Genomic DNA, 25,213 nt, shown 5'->3' with positions numbered 1-25,213 from the left:
TGAGGATCGCGCAGCATTTCGCAAATTATAGGAGTTTAATATATGATGAACTTGCTGTACTAGCCGGCTTCGCCCGGGACTTGGATTCACCACGGGCGGCGATGTTCACGCACCACACCAGTTACTCGTTTGAGGCTGAGTCGACCTAGGGGAGGCCCAGGAGCGGTTGAAATAATCGTCACCGGCGGTGGCCGTGAGCGAGAATTGAACTCGGGTCGCCGGGTTCGTAGCGCGGCGCGCTAACCGCTACACTACAATGCGTTACGCTTCCACGTGCGCGGGTCACGTGACAGATTTGACGTCACAGCTCACTTGGCGTGCAAATAAATTAAATGCATTATTGAGCTCCACCCCACCCCCCCTAAAAATAACAAAAGTATACTTGTATAATTTTTGCATGGTGTACAGTCTGAAAGTACCCACATGGCAAATTTCAAGTTTGTTGCATGTCGGGAAGTACGCTAAACATTTTGAACAGACAGACATTCACAACTTTGCCTTTTATATATATGGAGATATATTGCACACACACACAGAGCCAGACCCACGTGACCGTTCTGAACTATCGGCTAGACATTGATGGAAGGCAACAGAGAGACTGCTACCGATTATCTGGTTAATCTAAACATTCGGAAAATCGAGCCAAGATGCGAATTTGCGGATGTTCCGTTTTAGAAACATGCATTTAGATTGTTTTGCTGCTACAGATGTGCACATGATGAGCCACTTTTGTTGAGCTATCATTTGTGATAGCCAGGTCGCTTTTCAAAAATACGTTTAAGACTTCAGTGGGCTTTACCTGGTAAGATTAAAAAAAACATTAGTATATTTCTTCAAGTGATGCGTTTACATTTCCTATACTTTACACTCCGATCGCGTTTGGTATTGTCTGTTGTAACGTTCTGACCCGCCACTACTGGACATCTGTAAAAAAAAAAAAGAGAGAGCTTTATAGCTCATCCGATTCCTCCAATATTAATCAATAGTTCTGATCCTGCTGTTTAGAACTGGTCCGAAATAACGACTCGTGGGGGGAAGCGACGCGTTGATTTTTTTTTTGTTCCCTGCCGAAGGTGGGTGTCACGTGGCGCCACTTTTGTCCGCATATGCACAGCAAGAAAGCTGAACAAATGACCATACTAGGTTTCAACCTATACCCTTTGGTGCTCTCGGTAAAGTCGTCACGTAGGTTAGAATTAAAACAAAATCAATCACGACGTTTCGATAGCAACACAAGCCAATCGTCTTCAGGTGAACATCGCAAGCAGCAGACATCGCGAATATCGCGATTTCCACCTTAAGACGATGGCTTTGTGTTGCTATCGAAACGACGCGATCCATTTTGTTTTTATTTTCTACCTACTACGTGGTGACTTTACCGAAAGAACCAAAGAGTATGGATTCCTGCAGTCACGCAAGCTCTAAATCGATGTTTCTACCTCTTCTTGGCAATAGAACATGAGTCGTGTTAAAGATGTGCAAACGCCAAATAAATACTTTGTGCAAGGAGGAATCGATCACTACACTGACCACACACTGGTACTTGTGGTGAGCATGCACACAAGCGTGGCTCCGATGCTTGGTTCTTTCGGTAAAGTCACCACGTAGAAGGGAAACAATAAAATAATAAAAATATAAAACAATAAAATTCTCACGACGTTTCGACTGCGACACGAGCAATCATCATCAGGTGTGAAAACCACCACGTAGAAGGGAAACAATAAAATAATAAAAATATAAAACAATTAAATTCTCACGACGTTTCGACTGCGACACGAGCAATCATCATCAGGTGTGAAAACCACCACGTAGAAGGGAAACAATAAAATAATAAAAATATAAAACAATTAAATTCTCACGACGTTTCGACAGCGACACGAGCAATCATCGTCGGGTGTGAAAACCACAGCAAGGAAATTTGAAAAAAGTGGCGTTTTTTTTTCTTAACGTTAAGATGATGTTGCAGTCGAAACGTCGTGAGAATTGTATTGTTTAATATTTTTTTATTATTTTATTGTTTCCCTTCTACGTGGTGACTTTACCGAAAGAACCAAGAATATGAATCCCTGCAGTCACGAAAGCTTTACATCGAAATTTAAGCATGGCTCTGATAATATTTGCATTGTCTTTGAAGCTGATTGGCCTGCACCAGAGACGGTAGTCTTCTTCATAGCCTAGTCTCACCACCAGTGTCAGACCAGAGGGCTAACGCCTAAAGGCGGACAGTAAGAAAGCTGTCGAGGCTCTGGATTAACTCGTGTTGCACATGTCCCCTGAAGTCCTAAGCGAATCGGAAATTGACCTGAAGAAATCCAGCGATCCGAAATTGCTGAAGACGCATCCACAACACGACATTAAAACAATACATTTAACGCCCAACACGCCTTCACCAAACTCAACTTGGTCCAGATCCAAGGCGTACAATCCATATATATTGACACTACCTCTCTGGCGTCTCCACATGTGTGCTGTGAAGGACCATTACCCCGAAACGTCGCCTATCATTTTTAAAATGTATATTCAAGCAGCGTTGTTGAATTTTTGTTGTTAACTGAGCTTCTCCACCACTGTCAACGCAGCAACTAATTTGTTGAATTTAAATACACATCGTTGATGTGATGACTGCCGAGTGCCATTACGACTGTGCCAGGCTAGGTGCACTTAAGAGGCTGCGTTCAAGTGTAGAGGACACGTCGCTCGAGAGTTAACCAACGGTGACCGACAGATGGAGGCTCCTGACCTTACCTGACCCTTACACGCGTGGAAACAGAGCCCTCGTCTCTTGCCGGATAGCCGTACACATTTTGGTGTTGGTGCGGCACGTGCCTATTGAGGTCCTGGGATAGTGGGGGAGGGGTGGGGGATAGTGTAGCTTAGAACCACGTTCGGTCCGGTTGAAATACAGCCGTGTAATCTATTCTGCACTGTGGAATCGAACCCAGGCAGCCAGGATCGTAGGGCAGTGCACCAATAACTAAACCATTGATCCGTACAAAGACACAGATCCCCCGTATAGCATTAACGGACCGTTGGGACAAGTAATGTTAACGAATACTTATGAAGGCCGGCAAGGCACACGAGGGGGTGGGTGGCCAGCCCCACGCCCGGCCGCCTTTGCCTCCCCAGTGCCGATGTTTACTGCACACCGCGCCGGGTACTCCTTTCAGGCCGAGTCGAGCTAGGTATTCGTCCCTGGTGTTGGTGGCCGTGAACTGGGAATCGAACTCGGGTGGCCGGGTTCGTAGCGCAGTGGCCTAACCACAGCACTGCCAACTCCGCCGTAAAACAATGACGAACCTACAAGGATAAAGATTCCCCCCCCCCGCCCCCCAAAAACATAGTCTTTAACAAACTATTAGGTGACCGCTTTAAATTCCCACGCGATGATTAAGCCACTTCGTTGAGCCATCGTTTGTGATAGCCAGTTCGCTTCTGGAAAACGAAATGCGGTATAGCAGCTCAGCTGGGGCCTCACGTGGTCCATTTTAAGTACTTTAATGCTTCGTTGAAGCGCCTTTTCTGTGCGTGGAGTTTCTTTCTCTCTCTCTCTCCACCGTTCTGCAGCGTCGAGTTTGCGCGTCGATCGAGTGTGTGAGCGCGAGTGTGTGGAGTTCGGATATTCTCTCCAACTCCCCGCGTTCTAGCACGGGTTTCCCCTGGGTTCTGTTTAGTTTCCTCCCATAGCTAAATGAACGCACGCACACAAACAGTGGAACGGTGGCACTGGCCAAAACATGCCAGTGCTGAAAGATCATCACCTCTATAAATCTCTCAATTGGGATCACGCACACGCAGCATTTGCGACTTCCCCCACAAAGCGGTCGCAATTTTATCGACCCCCCCCGGAGGAAGGGATGGCGGGGCCGGGTCAACCCTCAAGCAAGCTTTGACCTCGCGACCTTTCTGATCACGTGACAGGGGCCTTGGCGCGCGAGCTCTCTCGCCCCGGCGATCTGATGCGGAGAAGTTCACCTCGAGTGGCGCTCGCGAAGCGGCTCGGCCTTGCGCAGTTGCCCGAATCTCTTCCAGAACCACGGGCGGCACCCCAGCCACAGGTGGTCTCTCTCTGTCTCTCCGTCTCTCCGTCTCTCCGTCTCTCCGTCTCTCCGTCTCTCCGTCTCTCCGTCTCTCCGTCTCTCCATGTCCGGTGCAGATGGGTCCATTGCCCGAAACGTCACCTGCTTGCACACTTTCCTTTTCGCTCTGAGGCGGTGTTTGTCGACGAGTACGTTGAAGGCTCTGTTCCGCCTTGCGATGGCCGGCCCGGTAAACGCGCGCTGCCGCACGGCAAGAAGCGGCCTGTGGGTTCCATTCCCGACTCGGGGGCACCTCTCCGCGTGTGGAGTTTGTGATATTTTGTGTCTCTCCACCGGTTCCTTCCATGGTCAGCCACGCTTGTGCATCGCTGCCAACGTGGTGTCACCATCTCATTTTTTTCGTTTGATTTGGTAGAATTTGAGGTCTGCTGACAGTTTGCGGCCCATTGTTATTCCAAGTTTCCATCGTACGGACGCCAAAACGGACTCCCAGATTAACCCTCCACCACCCCACCCCCTGTGATCCGCTATCTCCTTTTGTGTATAATAGGCCATTATGAGACAAGACGCCGCTGAGATATTAACGACGGCTCTTCCACACAAAACATAGCAACGCATACGACACACACACGCACACACAGGCATAACAACACATACATGCACACAGAAACAACCGCAGCAGGTACATCCATAAAGATGAAGGTTCCCCCACAATAGTCATTTAATACTGTTGGGGCAGGTGCTGTTAGCACGCACCTGTGAAGGCTGGCACGGGGCACGAGGTGGTGGCGTGGCAATAACTGCTCCCGGCCACCTTTGTCTCCCCTGTGCTGTTTTTTGTTTTTGTTTTTACACACGGCACCAGGTTCTCATTTGAGGCTGAGTCGACCTATAGGCGAGGTCCAGGAATGGTTCCGATATCCGCCGCTGATGTTGGCCGTGAGCGGGTCGCCGAGTTGAATGCGCAGTGCTGTGACCCCCACCCCCCATATAGCCCTAAGAGACTGCTGGGGTAAGTGCTGTTAGCGAGCACCTATTAAGGCAGACACAAAGGCGTGGGTGGCCGGCACCACGCCCGGCCGCCTTTGTCTCCCCCCGGGGGCTGACGCTTACGCACCGCAGCAGGTACACGCACGCACACGCAAATGCAACAACACGCACACACATTGCACAGTTTCCCCCAGAGCGGACCCGCAGGTGGGTCAGGTGAGTTGCGCTGGGCTGGGCTCAGGGCGCGTCCTGGAAGAGCCCTGTGAAGTGGTGGTGGTGGTGGTGAGGGCCCAGGTGAGACGGCGAGGCGCCCAGGTGGGAGGCGCCCAGGTGGGAGGCGCCCAGGTGAGAGGCGCCCAGGTGAGAGGCGCCCAGGTGGGACGCGCCCAGGTGGGACGACGACGCGCCCAGGTGGGACGAGACCGCGCCCAGGTGAGACGCGCCCAGGTGAGACGCGCCCAGGTGAGACGCGCCCAGGTGCGACGCGCCCAGGTGCGACGACGTCGCGCCCAGGTGCGACGCGCACGCCAGGCCCCCGAACAGGTGCGATGGTTGCAGAGCCAGGTGCGAGGAGGCGGCCGCGGCCGCGGCCGCGGCCGCAGCGGCGGCGGCCGCGGCCGCAGCGACCGCGGTAGCAGAGGAGGACGGCGATGATGATGATGATGATGAGGAGGATGAGGAGTTCGGGGACCCGATGTGGCAGCCCGGGACACCGAGAGCTGATGAGCCGGAACCTGAAGAGACGATTGCCTGCTGGTGCTGCTGGTGCTGCTGCTGCTGCTGCTGCAGGTGCTGCTGGTGGTGGTGATGGTGGTGGTGGTGATGGTGGACCCACGGGTAGGTGAACTGGGCGGGAGGAGAGACCGGGGCGGCCCCACTGACCAGGTTGAGCTTGTGGAAGCTGGAGGCGAAGTGGAGCGGGGTGAGCGCGGACTGGAGTTTGTAGGCGGTGGGATCCGGAACTGGAGCCTGGCACGCCTGAGCCAAGCCCTGCATAAAAGCCACAGAGTCCAGGCGGTCCTCGACTTACGAACACTCACACTTATGAACACCCGCGCTTATGAACACCCGCACTTACGAACACCCGCGTTTACAAAGACCCGCACTTACGAACACCCATACTTATGAACACCCATACTTACAAACACCCGCACTTACAAACACCCGCACTTATGAACACCCATACTTATGAACACCCATACTTACAAACACCCGCACTTACAAACACCCACACTTACGAACACCCGTACTTACGAACACCCGTACTTACGAACACCCATACTTACGAACACCCATACTTACGAACACCCGCACTTACGAATACCCATACTTACGAACACCCGCACTTACGAACACCCGCAACTTACGAACACCCGCACTTACGAATACCCATACTTACGAACACCCGTACTTACGAACACCCGCACTTACAAACACCCGCACTTACGAACACCCGCACTTACGAACACCCGCACTTACGAACACCCACACTTAAGAACACCCACACTTATGAACACCCGCAACTTACGAACACCCGCACTTACGAACACCCGCACTTACGAACACCCGCATTTACGAACACCCGCAACTTACGAACACCCGCACTTACAAACACCCGTACTTACGAACACCCGCACTTACGAACACCCGCACTTACGAACACCCGCATTTACGAACACCCGCAACTTACGAACACCCGTACTTACAAACACCCGTACTTACGAACACCCGCACTTACGAACACCCGTAACTTACGAACACCCGCAACTTACGAACTATGAAAAATAATGTTTCAGCGTGGACTTAAAACGCGAACTCGCACTTCCACAACTGAACCGAGGAACTATTTTGTTCAGCGGAGGGATCCTCCGCGAGATGCAATGAGTTAGCTTCGCGCTGGGAGTGAGGAGTGCTCGTCCGTGTGCGTCCGCGGAGCAAGTGTGTGTGAAAGTGAGTGACTGGCTGGGTCATGTGACCCGTATGCCCACGGGGGGGGGGGGGGGTGGCACGAGCCCCCCACCCCCACCCCCCCCCCCCCCCCCCACAATGATCCGATCGAAATCCATAATTTCGATCGGACTATTTGGGTTTATCAGTAATAAATCTGCATTTTGCGAACTCCACTGCCACTGCGTAGCATATTATTATTATTATGTGGCCAGGACTCTATGAGATGATGGGACAATAATCTAAGTCCATTATTGGCAATAAGTAACGGCAAAGCGGTTATAAGTGACTCACAGAATTGTGTTCAGCTGCGTCTACAGCAGGACACGACTCCCCTGAAGGCATCGACACCTTCAGCGAGCGCGAGGCCGATCACTAACAACGCGGTTCCAATTTGACCCTCGATCGATGTCTGTGCCATCGCCGCACACGCGTCAAATGAAAAGCAAGGGACAAGTCCTTACTAACAACTCCTTACTTTTGATTTAAAGCTTTCGTGACTGCAGTAATTCATATTCTTAGTTTTTTTCGGTAAAGTCACGTTGAAGAGAAACAACAAAATAACAAAATATATATAAAACAATAAAAATTCTCACGACGTTTCGACCATAACTCAAACGGTCATCATCAGGTGTGTCGGTTTGCATAAATTTATTTAAATTTTTTAAATTTATGCAAACCGACACACCTGATGATGACCGTTTATGCAAACCGACACACCTGATGATGACCGTTTGAGTTATGGTCGAAATTTATGCAAACCGACACACCTGATGATGACCGTTTGAGTTATGGTCGAAACGTCGTGAGAATTTTTATTGTTTTATATATATATTTTGTTATTTTGTTGTTTCTCTTCAACGTGACTTTACCGAAAAAACTAAGAATATGAACTCCTTACTTACTAACAACTCCTTACTTACTAACAACTCCTATAATTTGTCATTGCTGGAGGGATTGCCCCCCTACCTGAAAATCCTGGCTCCGCCGTTGCGTATGTCCAGTCACCGCATGCCGAAACAGCTTTTGTTCGGCCGGATCGAGGGGGCTAAGCGGGCGCGGCACGGGCTAGAGAAGAGATGGAGTGACGTGGTACAGGAGGACGTGGAGCTGATTGGACTTGCCGATGACTGGTACCAGCGGTGTCAAGATCGGCCTCTGTGGAGGAGGCTCGTGAAGGACGCTACTGGGCAGTTGGAGGCAGTCGCCCTCCAACAACAACGGAGGGCGGAGGAGCGACGCTCACAACAACGAGCGGAGCGCCGGGTGGCTAAAGCACAGCAGGTTGGCACAGTAGGGTGGCACAGGTGGTGCATCGGCCAGTCATCTCAGTCAGTCGACCCGTGGCACCTGGGTCTGCCCCGTGACCTCCTGCCAGCGGGCTTTCGACACTTTCACGTGGCCTCAACGTGCACATGGCCTGGCACAAGCGCCGTGGTGACGTCACGGCCAATTAGAGGCGAATGGCGGTTGTTGATACCCTGGTGCGATATGTAAACATCGCCACTCGGGATGCAAAGCCTGGCGTGGTGCTGCTGGCCACCCGCCCACCTCGTGTGCCGTTCTGGCCTGCACGTAGGTGCCCTTGCCACGACAGCACTTGCCCCGACAGCACTTGCCCCAACAGTCTGGTAAAGGCTACATGGGGGATCTTTGTTCTTTTAAGTGGTGTCACTTTGGGGAGCGGTAGTGTAGCGGTTAGCGCGCCGCGCTGCGAACCCCCGACCCGAGTTTATTTTCCGCTCGCAGCCAACGGCAGTGACGATTATCTGAACCGGTTCTGGGCCTCCCCTAGGTGCGACTCAGTCCCAAATGAGTAGCTGGTGCGATGTGTAGACATCACCGCTGGGGGTGGTAATGGTCACCCACCCAACCCCTCGTGTGCCGTGCCGGCCTTCATAGTGCGTATTTAATGTGGCGCTGCACTCTGATGTTGTAGGAGAAAACATTCATTAAAAAAGTCTATTTAATTAAGTAGAACGTGTTGTCTATATTTAATTAAAGTTGCGCGTTTTATGTGACGTCACATTTCTCAACCCCCCCCCCCTCGTCATACATCGTCACAAATGTCTGACCCCCCCCTCTCCTAGGTTCGTGACGTCAAATTATGGACGGCCCCTTAGCCTGGGCCTTCAACTCTGGATCGCCCCTCACACCTCGGCAGAATGCACGTCACGCACAAAGGGGGGGGGGGGGTGGAAACTTCCTCAATTATTGAGGCTCACAGCCCTAGCAGGGTCCACCTCGCACCCGTGATGTTCTAGGGGATGATGTGCTGTTAGACAACCCGGAAAAAAGAGCTTCATAGCTCATCGGATTCCTCAAAACATATTTCTGATGCTGAGCTGTGAAAAATGAAGTGCTTTATAGCTCGTTGACCGCTTGCGTTGCGATCGAAACGTCGGAGTTTTTTGTTGTTATTTTTTGTGTATTTTTCTTTAAACCTATCTACGTGACCCTTACCGAAAGACCCAAAGAATATTAATTCCTGGAGTCACGAAAGCTTTAAGTCAACAATTTCAAGATTACAGGAATCCTGCCCCTGTGTGAAGACAGCGCAGGGCTCACACAATGAGCACGGCGTGCAATAATCAAGCGCTCGCCACAAGGAAGCAGCAGTGAAGTGGCCGTGGATTCAAATCCAACGTTTTACGTCCTGTATTTTCTGATTCTGATCTGTGGGAAAAAAAGAGCTTTATAGCTCATCAGATCCCTCCAGTTTCAATACATATTTCTGATTCTGATCTGTGAAAAAAAGAGCTTTATAGCTCATCAGATTCCTCCAGTATCAATAAACATTTCTGATTCTGATCTGTGAAAAAAAGAGCTTTATAGCTCATCAGATTCCTCCAGTACCAATAAACATTTCTGATTCTGATCTGTGAAAAAAGAGCTTTATAGCTCATCGGATTCCTCTAGTATCAATAAACATTTCTGATTCTGATATGTGAAAAAAGAGCTTTATAGCTCATCGGATTCCTCCAGTATCAATATATATTCTGATCTGAGAAACAAAGAGCTTTATAGCTAATCGGATTCCTCCAATATCTGTCCTGATTCTGATCTGATAAAAAAAATCGCTTTATAGCTCATCCGATTCGTCTGGTATGAACACAAAGATCCCCCGTATAGCCTTAACAGACTGTAGGGGCAAGTGCTGTTAGCGAGCAGCACCTATGAAGGCCGGCACGGCACACGAGGGGGTGGGTGGCCAGCACCGCGCCCGACCGCCTTTGTCTCCCCAGTGGCGATGTTTACACACCGCACCAGGTACTCATTTTATGCTGAGTCGACCTCGGGGAAGACCCGGGACCGGTTCAGACAATCGTCACTGGTGGTGTTGGCCGTGAGCGGGAATCGAACCCGTGTCACCGGGGTTCATAGCGCAGCGCGCTAACCCGCTACACACACACAGACAGACACAACATAAAAAAACAAATCAACATTTCTCTGATTTCCCCTTCCCGCTCACCTGGAAGTCGAAGCGGTAGGCGTAGCGCTTGCCGTGAACCTTGCTCATGATGTTCTTGTCGTAGTAGTAGCGCAGCGCGCGGCTCAGCTTGTCGTAGTTCATGTTGGGCTTCGCCTTGCGCGCTCCCCAGCGGCGCGCCACCTCGTCGGGGTCCGTGAGTTTGAACTCGCCACGCGCGCCCTCCCACGCGATGCAGTGCGCGTTCGACGCGTCCGACAGCAGCTCCAGCAGGAACTGCCACAGCTGGATCTGCCCGCTGCCTGCGTACAGGTAGGTGTGTGTGTGCGTACAGATAGTGTGTATTGGTAGAATACATGTGTGTGTGCATAGGTAGACTACATGTGTACGCATGTGTGTGCAGGTGTGTGGATAGGAGCGGTGGTGTAGCTGTTAGCGCGCTGCGCTATGAACCTGGCGACACGGGTTCGATTCCCGCTCGCGGCCAACACCCAGTGACGATTATCTGAACCGGTCCCGGGCCTCCCCTAGGTCGACTCTGCCTAAAATGAGTACCTGGTGCGGTGTAGTAAAGGCGGCCGGGCGTGGTGCTGGCCACCCACCCCCTCGTGGGCCTTGTCGGCCTTCATAGGTGCTCGCTAACAGCACTTGCCCCTACAGTCTGTAGGGGCAAGTGCTGTTAGGTATAATACAGGTATAATACAGGTATAATACAGGTATAATACAGGTATAATACAGGTGTGTATAGGTGTATGTATGGGTATACTGAGCGGCATTATCTTTTCATCAGCTGTGTGGAACCTCACCTATGGTCTTCTTGGCCACACTCATGACCTCCCTTCCAAGGGAACATCTGCGCCGATTCGAAACATTCAGGCTGGCCTGCCTACGCTCCATCCTGGGTTTTTACCAGGCCGGATTGGTGTGAGGAGCTCAAACAAACGTTTAAAGGTCTGGACACGTTCCCTTCTGCGAGCTCCTCCGGCAGGCGAGGCTGCGTTGGCTGGGTCATGTAGCCCCCCATGCCCAGCTCACGAATGCTCAAGCAGCGTCTCTTTGGCAGGATAGAGGAGGCTAAAGGGACGCGGCACGGGCTGGAGAAGAGATGGAGCCCGACGTGGTACAGGTAGAGGACGCGGAGCTCAGTGGACTTGCCGAAGACTGGAGGAGAGCTCGCGAAGGACGCTGCTGGGCATTTGGAGGCAGTCGCCCTCCAACAACAGCTGGGGAGCGATGCTCACGGCAACGAGTGGAGCGCAGGGTGGATAAAATGCAGCACTTTGGCACAGTAGCGAGCAAGAGTTGGTGCATCTACCGGTCATCTCAGTCGGTCAACCCATGGCACCTGGGTTTGTCCCGTGACCTCCTGCCAACAGCGAGCCTTCGACACTTCACGTGGCCTCAAAGTGCACCTAGCCTGGCACGGCGCTGTGGTGACGTCACCACCACTTAGCGGACGCCGGCTGGTTTTGTCGTTCTGTTGATGTCGATGTGGTTGGTGTCTGTTGTGTTGATGTGCTGATTTGTGTCGACGTCTGTTGTTTTGGTTTGTGTCTGTTGTGTTGATGTCCTGGTTGTGTAGTCTGTTGGTTTGTGTTGATGTGTGTTGGTGTGTTGGTGTGCCGGTTTGTGTTGATGTGTTGGTGTGTCGGTTTGCGTTGATGTGGTGTTGATGTGTCGGTGTGTCGGTTTGTGTTGATGTGGTGTCAGTGTGTCGGTTTGTGTTGATGTGGTGTTGGTGTGTTGGTTTGTGTTGATGTGTTGGTGTGTCAGGGTGTCGGTTTGTGTTGATGTGTTGGTGTGTCAGTGTGTCGGTTTGTGTTGATGTGGTGTTGGTGTGTTGGTTTGTGTTGATGTGTTGGTGTGTCAGTGTGTCGGTTTGTGTTGATGTGGTGTTGGTGTGTCGGTGTGTCGGTTTGTGTTGATGTGTTGGTGTCGGTTTGTGTTGATGTGTTGGTGTGTCGGTTTGTGTTGATGTGTTGGTGTGTCGGTTTGTGTTGATGTGTTGGTGTGTCGGTTTGTGTTGATGTGTTGGTGTGTCGGTTTGTGTTGATGTGGTGTTGGTGTGTCGGTTTGTGTTAATGTGGTGTTGATGTGTTGGTGTGTGTTGATGTGTTGTGTTGCTCACCTTTGTGGTGGGGGTGCGTAGCCCCCACCCCCCACCCAGAGCCGTCCCGGACCTGGTGCCCCCCCTCGTACTTGGGCTCTGAGACGCAATCACAGACAAAGACAAAGATCCCCCGTGTAGCCTTAACAGACTGTTGGGGCAAGTGCTGGTAGCGAGCATCAGAACGGCACACGAGGGGGTGGGTGGCCAGCACCACGCCCGGGCGCCTTTGATCTCCCTAGTGGCGATGGTTACACACGGCACCAGATAATCATTTGAGGCTGAGTCGACCTAGGGGAGGCCCAGGACCCGGTGTCAGATAACCGTCACTGGGTGTTGGCCGTGAGCGGGAATCGAACTCGGGACTTCAGGGTTTGTAGCGCAGCGTAGCGCTAACCACGACACCACCGCTCCCCCCACTCACTCACACACGGTTGCACACGCCGATACATACACACAACCATAACAAAGAAAAAGATACTCCGTATAGCCTGAACAGACTGTAGGGGCAAGTGCTGTTAGCGAGCAGCACCTATGAAAGCCGGTACGGCACACGAGGGGGTGGGTGGCCAACACCACGCCCGGCCGCCTTTGTCTCTCCAGTGGCGATGTTTTTTTACGCACCGCACCAGCTACTCATTTGAGGCTGAGTCGACCTACGGGAGACCCAGGCCCGGTTCAGATAATCGTCACTGATGTTGGCCGTGAGCGGGAATCAAACTCGGGTCGCCAGGTTCGTAGCGCAGCGCGCTAAGCGCTGCACCACCGCTCCCCACGCGTACATAGCCACACACACACACGCGTGTATACTGTGTACATATAGAACATTCACACGAACGTGTGTATGTGTGAATATCCATACGCACACAAATATCCCCTCCGATGCGTTGCCTGGTTTTGCCCCGTGTTGTTCGGAACGATGTCCGACGTTTCGATCTAAATGCAGCAGTTTAACACCTTGGGCTTTCGCGACCAATACTATGAATCATAAATGTGTTTGGGTTAGATCGCGTCAGTATTAATGTTGTGCCGTAACCCTCCACCACCCGACACAGCCAATTAGTAAGGGATTTGTCGCGTAAACAAAACGCCAAATCGTTACTGCTTCAGCCCACCGGTGTGTTGGCGAGTCAATGTTGTAGGATTTACTCTCCAACACATTTGTACTTAAAGCAATCTAACCCAAGAAGCTGTATTATGAATAAATGCAACAGCAGCTCTCACATTTGTCCCTAGATTGTACAAAGGTTGTCGGCTTGCTGCTGGCCTTTGACGTTGGCCAGCCGAGCTTATTTACTTACCAAGTCGGCAACTCCCTGCAGGCACGCATAGCACCTCGCAGGCCCGTTGGCTGTAGGAGTTCGTTCATGTGATCTACCAACCCTTTCGTAGCGCGTTTTCCGATTCACCGCAGGCCCATCCATCCGTCTTGTCTCTTGACATTGCGAGGAAGCTATTGCTCTCAGCGAGCGCAGCGAAACGTCGGGCATCGTCATCATCATTTCACTCTCGCCCGGAGAAACCCCACGCGTGCGAGGGGGCAACGCTCTATCCCAGGGGTCGGCGACCTGCGGCTCAGGAGCCGCTTCCGGCTCTTTAAGGGCTGCGGTGCGGCTCTTGAAATTCAGTTTACCGTGGGAGTCCAGTTTACCATGGGAGTCCAGTTTTCCTTGGGAGTCCAGTTTATCATGGGAGTTCAGTTCACCATGGGAGTCCAGTTTACTATGGGAGTCCAGTTTACCATGGAAGTCCAGTTTATCGTGGGAGTCCAGTTTATCGTGGGAGTCCAGTTTACCATGGAAGTTCAGTTTACCATGGGAGTCCAGTTTACCTTGGGAGTCCAGTTTATCGTGGAAGTTCAGTTTACCATGGGAGTCCAGTTTACCATGGAAGTCCAGTTTCCCATGGGCAGGGGGTCGGCATGCGGCTCATCAAGGAGCTGTTTCGTGATGAGATTTATCCACGACCGCCGCCCTCTCCGTCTTGACCGCAATGCATTTGGCCGCTCTTGAAATATTGAGGGTTCGTATTTGACCGAATTCGCAACAACAACAACAATGCCTCGTCGTTGTTGTTGTTGTTGTCGTTGTTGTTGTTGTTGTTATTTCGGTTGTCGACGCCGGCTCCCTCTATCCCCCAATACAAATGGCAGAGGCGGAGTCCGCGGATGTTTCTGCAGCGCAATTTCTCCCCTAGGCCAAGGTCACGGTGCGATTCCAACAACCCTCGCTGCCTCCACTGTTGCCGGGTCACGGGTCACGTGCATCGGGGCAACAGCTCGTGTCCCAGAATCCTCTCTCGGCAACTTCATTAGCGACCTGCCAAGGGCTGAGCGAGGAAGTCACGTGGCCGCACCAAGCCAAAAAGAGAGAGCAAAGCCCGTCCGTTTCGATTTAAAGCTTTCGTGACTGCAAGGATTCATCTTCTTTTGGTTATTTCGGTAAAGTCACCACGTAGAATGAGAATGAAATAATAAGCTAATAAAATAACACGATAACATTCTCACGACGTTTCGGCCACAACACAAGTGGCCTTCTTCAGGTGAAAGGAACAGACCTGTCGGGACGACGTTCATTGAAGCTCTGTCGTCCCGACAGGTCTGTTCCTTTCACCTGAAGAAGGCCACTTGTGTTGTGGCCGAAACGTCGTGAGAATTTTATTGTGTTATTTTCTTTCATTCATTTATCATTTTATTCTCATTCTACGTGGTGACTTTACCGAAAGAACCAAAGCATAAACAAAGCCCGTCCGCCTTTGCCTCCCCAGGCATATACGGGACCAAGTGGAAGATCCCAAGACCGGTTCAGAAATCGAACTCAGCGTCGCGATGCGCGAACCAACGCGCCACCGCTCCGCGCGTTTTTCACACGTGGACACGCACACACACACACCCTAGCCTTGAACAGGCTGGGCAAGTCGGCAGCATGCCCGGCCGCCTATTATCTCCTCGAGCGAGGATCGAAATCGGTTCGCTGGGCTAGTAGCGCAGTGGTTTTGGCGCACTGCACCACCGTATGTATATACTTACTAGTAATCAATACCTGTAACAAACATTAACGTACATTTATGTAATCATTATATTATATTGGTATGTATAAGATGAGCGGTTGCGCAGTGGTTTGCGCACTTCCCGGCGAACGGTTAAATAACCGATCCTGGGCGCAGTATTAATGCGGGCGGCCGCGAGATTCGAACCGTGAATCCCTGCTGGGCCGCATCGCGAATTTTAATATAGCAACGCGTGTCGCCGGGTTCAAAGCGCAGTGCGCTAACTACTGCGCCACCGCTCATCTCACATATACATAAAACAAACACTACGCACACGCAAGTGTGATGTTACACACGCGTGTAATTTACGTAAGTATATGTATGGTATTCATATATACATATATTATGTGTAAAATACAGATGTATAATTTCAACAGTTATACTTACATGTAACATTAAAATGTGTATATATATACCTTGTAATACATCATACACAAAACATGAACTATACAATACAAACATACAAAGTTCCCCCGTATAGTCTGTAACGGACTGTAGGGGCAAGTGCTCTTAGCGAGCAGGACCTATGAAGGCCGGCACGGCACACGAGCGGGTGGGTGGCCACCACCACGCCCGGCCGCCTTTGTCTCTCCACAGTGATTACATTTACACACCACATACAGCGATATGTAAACGTCAAACCTCAACAAACTGTTGGGGCAAGTGACGTCTTTTACACACCGCACCAGGTACCCATTTGAGGCCGATTCGACCTAGGTGAGGCCCAAGACCGGTTCAGATAATCGTCACTGGTGTTGGTGGCCGTGAGCGGGAATCAAACTCCTCAACCTCCGGGTTCAGAGGGTAACGTAGCGGCTAACCACTGCAGCTAGCCGCTACCCGAGTCGCTATTTCATTATTGAGGCTCATCTATGAACCCTCGGCAAACAAAAGCTGAAGGGTGCGCAAAGCTGGTACGATGAAACAAAATATCAGAACTGGGCGAGGCAAAGGCGGCCGTGCGCGGTGATGAATCGCGCAACCCATTCGTGAAAGGTGCCCCTCTTAATCGGTGCTCGCTAACAGAACATCAATTCGCAGCATTGTCCCACCTTGTCACTGCAGTATTCACACATCTGATCGGAACGTAACAGCAGGTGACATTCACCGAGTCGCTGTTTTATTATTTGGGCTCATCGATTAATCCCCAGCAAACAAAAGGTGAAGATTTACGCAAAGAAGTGTGGATGGATTGAGAGATGCGCACGGTACTCGGATTTTTTTCTCGCGCTTTCCCGATGCGCTTCTGCGGCCGTCTGGAACGCTCTTCCTTCCGATATATTTGGAAGCCAATGGAGCAATGCACTTTTAAATCATTATCAAGATTTTAAACTCATTTATTCAGAACTGCGTTTTTTTGTATTCTTGGTTCTTTCGGTAAAGTCATGTAGAAGGAAAACAATAAAATAAAATAAAAATAAGAAAAACAATAAAATGTTTTTTTTGTGTGTTTAGTTTGTCGTCCTTTGCCCCCAGCACCTCCGATTAGCACGGTTGGCTACGTACGGTGCGAAAGAAGTTCAACGTACATAGATACAAAGATCCGCCCTTATAGCCTTAACGGACTGTTGGGGCAAGTGTTAGCGAGTCGGACCAATGAAGGTCGGCACGGCACACCAGGGGGTGGGTGGCCACCACCACGCCTGGCCGCCGTTGTCTCCCTAGCGGCGATATTTACACACTATATAGACCGTACATATAGCCACACACACAAACGGCACGATGGAAATACGTGTACAGATCTAATTGATGTCAATCATGTTGACTGAGTCATCTAACGGCATAACGATGTTTCAGAAGGGATGAAGCAATCACTTTTCGAGCGTTACAAATTGTATTATTATTACGTGGAGAGAGAGAGAGAGGGATGAAATTCGTCACAAATATAAATAATTGCGACAATGTTTATAAACTTTCAAGACACATCCGAATAAAATATACATTTTGGGTTACCGGTTTTTTGGAAAAACAACGATTATAATGATCAAACCCTAATCTCTACATGCATCATATACAAGACATAGGGACAAAGCTAGCCTTCACAGACTGTTGGGGCAAGTGCTGTTTGCGAGTAGCAGCACCCTATGAAGACCGGAACGGAATACGAGGGGGTGATGTGTCTAGAACAACACCCGGCCGCCTTTGTCTCCCGAGTTGCGATGTTTACACACCGCACCAGGTACTCTTTTGAGGACACACAGACACTTTTATAACAACTCGGGGCTTAATTTAAACACTGAATATGTTAAATTTTGATTTAAAGCTTTCGTGACTGCAGTAATTCATATTCTTAGCTCTTTCGGCAGAGTCACGTTAAAGGGAAACAATAAAATAATAAAATATATACAACAATAAAAAAAATTCTCACGACGTTTCGACCATAACACAAACGGTCATCATCAGGTGTGATGATGATGATGACCGTTTGTGTTATGGTCGAAACGTCGTGAGAATTATTTTTATTGTTTTATATATATATATTTCATTATTTTATTGTTTCCCTTTAACGTAACTTTACCGAAAGAGCTAAGAATACTGAATGTTAGTTTTTGTACAATTATTTGACGGATCGCTGTGTTTGGCTGGAGGAGGCATTGTGGTGACTGTAGCTACAGGCTCAGCGAGAGTTGGATACTGGATGCGGTGTGGGGGTCGGGAGCTGTAAGGGGATGTTAACTTCCTCGCCTGGTATGCAGGAGGTCCAGGGTTCAAATCCCGATCCTGACACCCGTACATTTGGAGTTTGTATATTCTCCCCGTGGATTTTTTTTCCTCTCTCCGGGTTCTCCGATTTTTCCCCTTCACATTTAGAAACATCCATTGGGATTATTTTGATGCGATAAATCTCCACAATGATGGGGCCCACTTTGTTGAACTATCATTTGTGACCAAGGTCGCATCTTAAAAATACATTAAGAACTCAGCGGGGCTTTGCCTGGTATAGGATGGGGATGGTTTCGTGTTTGTATTTGTTTGTGTTTGGGTGATTTGTTTACCTCTCTTGCACTCTGCACTACTACCGTGTGTGTTTGTCCTGCTTGTTGTTGTTGTGACGCTCTTACCCCGTGCCCCTACTGAACATCTGTGACAAACAAGAGCTTCATAGCTCATCGGATTCCTCCAGGATAAGCACAGAGAGCCGCTGCTACGAAGCCGTCGATTGTCGACAAGCGATGGTTACCTGAAGATGGGAGAGGAGGAGTGTGGGGAGGAGTGTGGGGAGGAGTGTGGGGAGGAGTGTGGGGAGGAGGTGGTGACGAGGTGAAGAGGAGTGTGCGGAAGAGGTGAGGTAAGTGTGAGGAGTGCGAGGAGGTTATGGGTGTGAGGCAGAGGTGATGGGTGCGGTGGAGGAGGTGATGGATGTTAGGAGGAGGAGGAGGTTTAGAGGGGGCTAGGGTGGAAAGTGATGAGGTGGCGGAGGGTGTGAGATATGCCTGGAAGAGGTAAGAGGAGGTGATACGGGGGGCGGGGGGTGTGAGGGGTCCCCCCCCCCCCCCACTATCAGGAAGCGGAGTTTCCGAGGTCCGGAACCCGACTCGGAGCAATAAGAAATCGACGGGGAATAGAGCGAGACGCACGGGGGGTGGGGGGGGGGGACAGAGCGAGACAGAGGCACGTGGAGACGGTCAGAGAGACACGACGAGATGGGCAGAGACACGGCTAACGTACACACACACGCACGGGCATCACACACACACACGCATCACACACACACGCATCACACACACACACGCACGTGCATCACACACACACACGCATCACACACACACACGCATCACACACACACACGCACGTGCATCACACACACACGCACGGGCATCACACACACGCATCACACACACACGCATCACACACACACACGCACGTGCATCACACACACACACACGCATCACACACACACACGCATCACACACACACACGCACGTGCATCACACACACACACGCACGTGTATCACACACACGCACGTGCATCACACACACGTGCATCACACACACACGCACGTGCATCACACACACACACGCACGCACATCACACACACGCACGTGCATCACACACGCACGTGCATCACACACGCACGTGCATCACACACACACACGCACGTGCATCACACACACACACGCACGTGCATCACACACGCACGTGCATCACATAGACACGCACGTGCATCACACACACACGCACATCACACACACACACACACGCACGCGCATCACACACACACGCACGTGCATCACACACACATACACACACGCACGTGCATCACGCACACACACGCACGCGCATCACACACACACACGCACGTGCATCACGCACACACACGCACGTGCATCACACACACGCACAACGTAACACTCGCGTGTACATGTGTCGTGTGGATAGGCGGAGTGGTGGCGCACTGGTTAGCGCATCGCTCATTGAACCGGACCTGCTACGTAACTTCAATTGCGCACTCACCAGGGCTACTACATCAGTCGTTGGACGATATTTCAATCATTGCCCAGAAGTATTGCCAACGAAAAAAGCCTCCACGATGATCGACACGGCGTGGCGGAGCCCCTTCGTCCGGAAATTGACCCAAACGAGTGCCGCTCGTCACGAAGCGCCTTGTGCCAGGCTTGGTGCACTTTGTGCAATAGATGTACGCGCACGAATCACGGACGCGCTTTGATCTGCACACATGGGTGAGACGTGAGATACTACGCCGCCAGACACTTAGCTTATCATTAAAATACGCACACATAGGTCACGTATAAGTTGCATACGTCATGTGTGTTTTGTGTTATAAGACAGAGAGCGGTGGCGCAGTGGTTAGCGCGCTGCGCTACGAACCCGAGCGATTTGAGTCGGGGTGTCGCTCACGGCCGACGCCAGCGACGATAATGATCTGAACCGGTCCGGGGCCTCTCCTAGGTCGACTCAGCCTCAAATGACGACCTGGGGCGGTGTGTTCCGTGTGCGGCCTACGAAGGACGCACGCCAACAGCACTTGCCCCAACAGTCGGCTGAGGCTATCCGGGGGTGGGGATCCTTTGGTCTTTGTTAAAAGACACAATTACAGGGCGATCCGTTCATAGACACCCCACTAAAATACATCTGGAGAAACCACAGAGGATCTGAAACCGTTGTATTTCATAGAACCTTTAAGCGCCTTTCCACCAATATCAATGCAAGCACTGCTTCTTGTAACAGTTTCCACCCTGTAGGGTGCCGAGCCCATCGCATTCGCCATTATTCATTGGGATTGTCGAGAAGGGGGGAAGGAGTCGGGGGTATCTGTAAATGGATCGCCCTGCATAACTTGCCAAAAGGTTACACAGCGTGGTGGAGGTCACTTCTGTCCAGGTATTCACGATGCAACAGAACACAGTGGACCCGCTGACACATAGCCTGCAACGCAGTGGTTCTTAACCTGCAGCCTTGAACCCCCTTCGCTTCTCGAACGCTCCAAAATGCGCAATGTTAACCAAGGCCGTAATTATTATAATATATATCTTTGGTGGGGGGGGGGAGGGGACACACAAAATATTCAAATATGCTCAAAATGCCCCCCCCCCCGCCCCGATTTATTGCTATAAAATAGATTTGTGTTTATATGATTGTGGTTATGGTTGTACGTTATTAATCTCTAATCTCTGCCATTACATTTAATTAAACAACAAAAGGTAAAAATTTAAAAACAGAGCAATGTAATACAATAACACTATTAGACATTATTGTATAAAATAAATACAAAGTCAATCCTACGTGTTAGTGAATTTTAAAATATTTGAGGCAGGAAATTCGTTTTCAAATTTAGATTATTTTTTTCTGGGGGGGGGGGACCCCCAGACCCCCTGGAAGATTTGATCCCCCCGAATGTTGACTCCATGGCTACGGCCTTAATGTTAATAAACACACGTAGGAGTTTTATGAAACAAGAGCTAAGTTGTAACTTACGCGCCCCTTGCTTAAATTGTGTTTTCGATTATTTACCTTCTAAATAAATACAAATCTGGCCACGTCTCGCACGACCCCCTCCCTCCCTCCCTCCCCTCCCCCACCACCACCCCACTGCTTAAACAGAACGTGCGCGGGATCTTGAGCTGTTAGCGAGCACCTATTACGGTCGTGACTGAGCAAGGAGAGAGTGGTGTCAGCAGCAGCAGCAGCAGCAGCGATTCGTAAGGCGCTACCCGTTTCACGATGGCGCGAGACCAAGACTCCACCCTCCCCTCGCCTTCGTCCGTGCCACAGTGGCGATATTTTTACGCACCGCGCCAGGTCCTAATTTGAGGCTGAGTCGACCTATGGGAGGCCCAGGACCGGTTCAGATAATCGTCACCGGTGTTTGCCTGTGAGCGGGAATCGAACTCTGGCAAACACAGGTTTTTAGCGCGAAGAAATAAGGACAAAGATCCCCCGTATAGCCTGTAACAGACTGTTGGGGCGAGTGCTGTTTAGGGAGCACAAATGAAGGCCGGCACGGCACGCGAAGCGATGGAGTGGCCAGCATCACGGCCGGCCGCCTTTGTCTTCCTTTTGGCGAAGTTTACACACCACACCAGGCCACTCATTTGAGGCTGAGTCGACATAGGGGAGGCCCAGGACCAGTCCAGACAATCGGCACTGGTGTTGGCCCTGAGCGGGGATCGAACTTTGGAAGCAAAGGTTCTTAGCGCGAACAAATAAAGACAAAGATCCCCCGTATAGCCTGTAACAGACTGTCGGGGCGAGTGCTGTTAGGGAGCACCTATCAAGGCCGGCACGGCACACGAGGGAGTGGTTGGCCTTGGTTACTACACGCAGCACCAGGTTCCCATTTTGAGGCTGAGTTGACCTAGGGGATCCCACACACTCACGCACACACACGTAGACCCATCCACACGGACCATACGCCACACATCAATTTACGGAACACAGAGAGAAAGTCATCACCTCGTTGTGATACAGCAACTTAATTGCGCAAAAAAATAAAAAACGTAACTTATGGAGCGGCGTGAACGAGTTAGATATATGGTTCGTTAAATACGCATTTACGGAATTTAGAATCTCTTTACATATAAAACTAACGTGGATTAGACCACACACTCACACAGATTATAACTTACACAAAGATGCCCCCGCATCGCCTGAACAGACTTCTGGGGCAAGTGCCGTTAGCGAGTAGAAGGTATGAAGGCCAACACCACGCCCGGCCGCCTTTGTCTCCCCAGTGGCGATGTTTGCCACGCACCGCACCAGGTACTCATTTGAGGCTGAGTCCACCTAAGAGAGGCCCAGGACCGGTTCAGACAATCGTCACCGCCGGTGTTTGGCCGTGAGCGGGAATCGAAACCTTGGTCACCAGGATCATAGCGCAGCGCGCTAACCCCTACACTATGCCACAAACACATACACACACACACGTGCACGCACACACGTGCACAGACACACGTGCACACACACTCACACACACTCACACACGTGCACACACACACACGTGCACACACACTCACACACACGTGCACAGACACACACGTGCGCACACACAGACACACACGTGCACACACACACACACGTGCACACACACACACACGTGCACAGACACACACGTGCACACACACACACACGTGCGCACACACACACACACGTGCGCACACACACTCACTCACCTGTTGATAAGTACATGTTGACCATGAAGTTACACGTCGTGTAAGCGCTGCATTCGGGATGAGAATTCGCCCTCATTATGAACACACCGGTTGAGAGTACGCCGGAGCCTATAGCGACGCTCTACAGACGGCCGGGACCCACATCTAGAGTGAAGCTATCCTATACAGCACACACCTACAGCAGGTACATCTATACGGCATAGCCACATCTATCACGGAACGGCTATACCATACGGCACATCCACATCTCTAGCATAATCTGTAACGGCACAGCTATAGAACGACAGGACATCCACATCTATAGCAGTGCAGCTATGCCATACGGCATGGCCACGTCTGTAGCGTCGTCGCTAGCAGTGTAGCTATACCATCCAGCACGCGCCTGCTGAAGTACGAGTTTTTACCATATGACACATCAACATCTCTAGGAGCATCTCAAGGGGCACGGCTATACCATGCAGATCTATAGGGGCACGGCTATACCATGCAGATCTATAGGGGCACGGCTATACCATGCAGATCTATAGGGGCACGGCTGTACCATGCAGATCTATAGGGGCACGGCTGTACCATGCAGATCTATAGGGGCACGGCTGTACCATACCACTCAGCATCTATCGCAAGCGTCGGCGCAGCCACGCTGCATGGCAGCATCCAGCATTTTGATCTCGTCCACATCTACAGAGCAAGTCCCTAGCCCCACCCCTATTCATCTTCTCTGCACATCTCCAGGAGTTCTCCGGCCTCACGCTACTACTGCTGTTGCTGCTGCATCTCCTACACGCAGACACACAGCTGTTGCTGTATCTCCTACAGGCAGACACACAGCTGCTGCTGTATCTCCTACACGCAGACACACAGGTGCTGCTGTATCTCCTACAGGCAGACACACAGCTGCTGCTGTATCTCCTACAGGCAGACACACAGCTGCTGCTGTATCTCCTACAGGCAGACACACAGCTGTTGCTGCATCTCCTACAGGCAGACACACAGCTGCTGCTGTATCTCCTACACGCAGACACACAGCTGCTGCTGTATCTCCTACACGCAGACACACAACTGTTGCTGCATCTCCTAAAGGCAGACACACAGCTGCTGCTGCTCCTACAGGCAGACACACAGCTGTTGCTGTATCTCCTACAGGCAGACACACAGCTGCTGCTGTATCTCCTACACGCAGACACACAGGTGCTGCTGTATCTCCTACAGGCAGACACACAGCTGCTGCTGTATCTCCTACAGGCAGACACACAGCTGCTGCTGTATCTCCTACAGGCAGACACACAGCTGTTGCTGCATCTCCTACAGGCAGACACACAGCTGCTGCTGTATCTCCTACACGCAGACACACAGCTGCTGCTGTATCTCCTACACGCAGACACACAACTGTTGCTGCATCTCCTAAAGGCAGACACACAGCTGCTGCTGCTCCTACAGGCAGACACACAGCTGTTGCTGCTCCTACAGGCAGACACACAGCTGCTGTTGTATCTCCTACACGCAGACACACAGCTGCTGCTGTATCTCCTACAGGCAGACACAGCTGCTGCTGCTGCTCCTCCGTACAGCAGAGTGGCGACCCCTATATGCTCACAGAGCGCGGCGTCCCATCGCCCGCTCTTACCTGCACTACTCTATAGCCCGACTACTCCTCCTCGTACGGCTCTCATCCTCTACAGCTCTAGGGAGTGCTGATGAGATGGGAGAGGTCCTTCCCGAGCCACATACAGGACAAGCTGCCAGCAGCAGCAGCAGGTGATGGTAGTCGCTTTCCCTACCCGCTCTGTCATTGCCATCTCTCCCAAGTTGCCAGGAGACCATTCTACATACACACACACACTGCACGCACATTATTGTGTTGTAGATTGTAGATTGTTGGGGGTGCTGTGGGAGGGAGGAGGTGGGGGCCATGTGCGGGGGGGGGGGAGTGGGTGGGTGGATGGATGAGCGGGGAGATGAGAGATGCGAGGTGATGGTGTGGATGGGGTGAACGGGTGGGTGGGTTGATGGGTAGACAGACGA

General features: G+C 51.2%; 1 protein-coding gene across 1 annotated transcript; it reads right to left on the bottom strand.

Annotated features, from left to right (window-relative positions):
* Window positions 1-218: 218 nt before the first annotated feature.
* Window positions 219-23,867, bottom strand: LOC116954683 (uncharacterized). The gene is made up of 4 exons (XM_032975380.2): window positions 23,192-23,867; window positions 12,533-12,610; window positions 10,447-10,706; window positions 219-6,017 (listed from the first exon to the last, which is right to left on the bottom strand). The coding sequence occupies exons 1-4, from the start codon at window positions 23,265-23,267 to the stop codon at window positions 5,265-5,267; spliced, it is 1,167 nt and encodes a 388-aa protein (XP_032831271.2). The 5' UTR covers window positions 23,268-23,867; the 3' UTR covers window positions 219-5,264.
* Between the last annotated feature and the right edge of the window lie 1,346 nt (window positions 23,868-25,213).

The sequence above is a fragment of the Petromyzon marinus genome, chromosome 56 (genome assembly GCF_048934315.1).
Source record: "Petromyzon marinus isolate PM22_M1 ecotype Great Lakes invasive population chromosome 56, UKy_Petmar_22M1.pri1.0, whole genome shotgun sequence".
Lineage (NCBI taxonomy): Eukaryota > Metazoa > Chordata > Hyperoartia > Petromyzontiformes > Petromyzontidae > Petromyzon > Petromyzon marinus.
The sequence above is the reverse complement of the archived record's forward strand: the minus strand, read 5'-3'. Positions and strand labels throughout refer to the sequence as shown.

Excerpts from the sequence above, each read along its gene's own strand:
- LOC116954683 (XM_032975380.2), bottom strand. The coding sequence starts at position 23,267 with ATGAGGGCGAATTCTCATCCCGAATGCAGCGCTTACACGACGTGTAAC. Across the intron at positions 12,611-23,191 it reads CAACATGTACTTATCAACAG|AGCCCAAGTACGAGGGGGGG; the intron begins GTGAGTGAGTGT and ends ATTGCGTCTCAG. Across the intron at positions 10,707-12,532 it reads TACGCACCCCCACCACAAAG|GCAGCGGGCAGATCCAGCTG; the intron begins GTGAGCAACACA and ends ACCTGTACGCAG.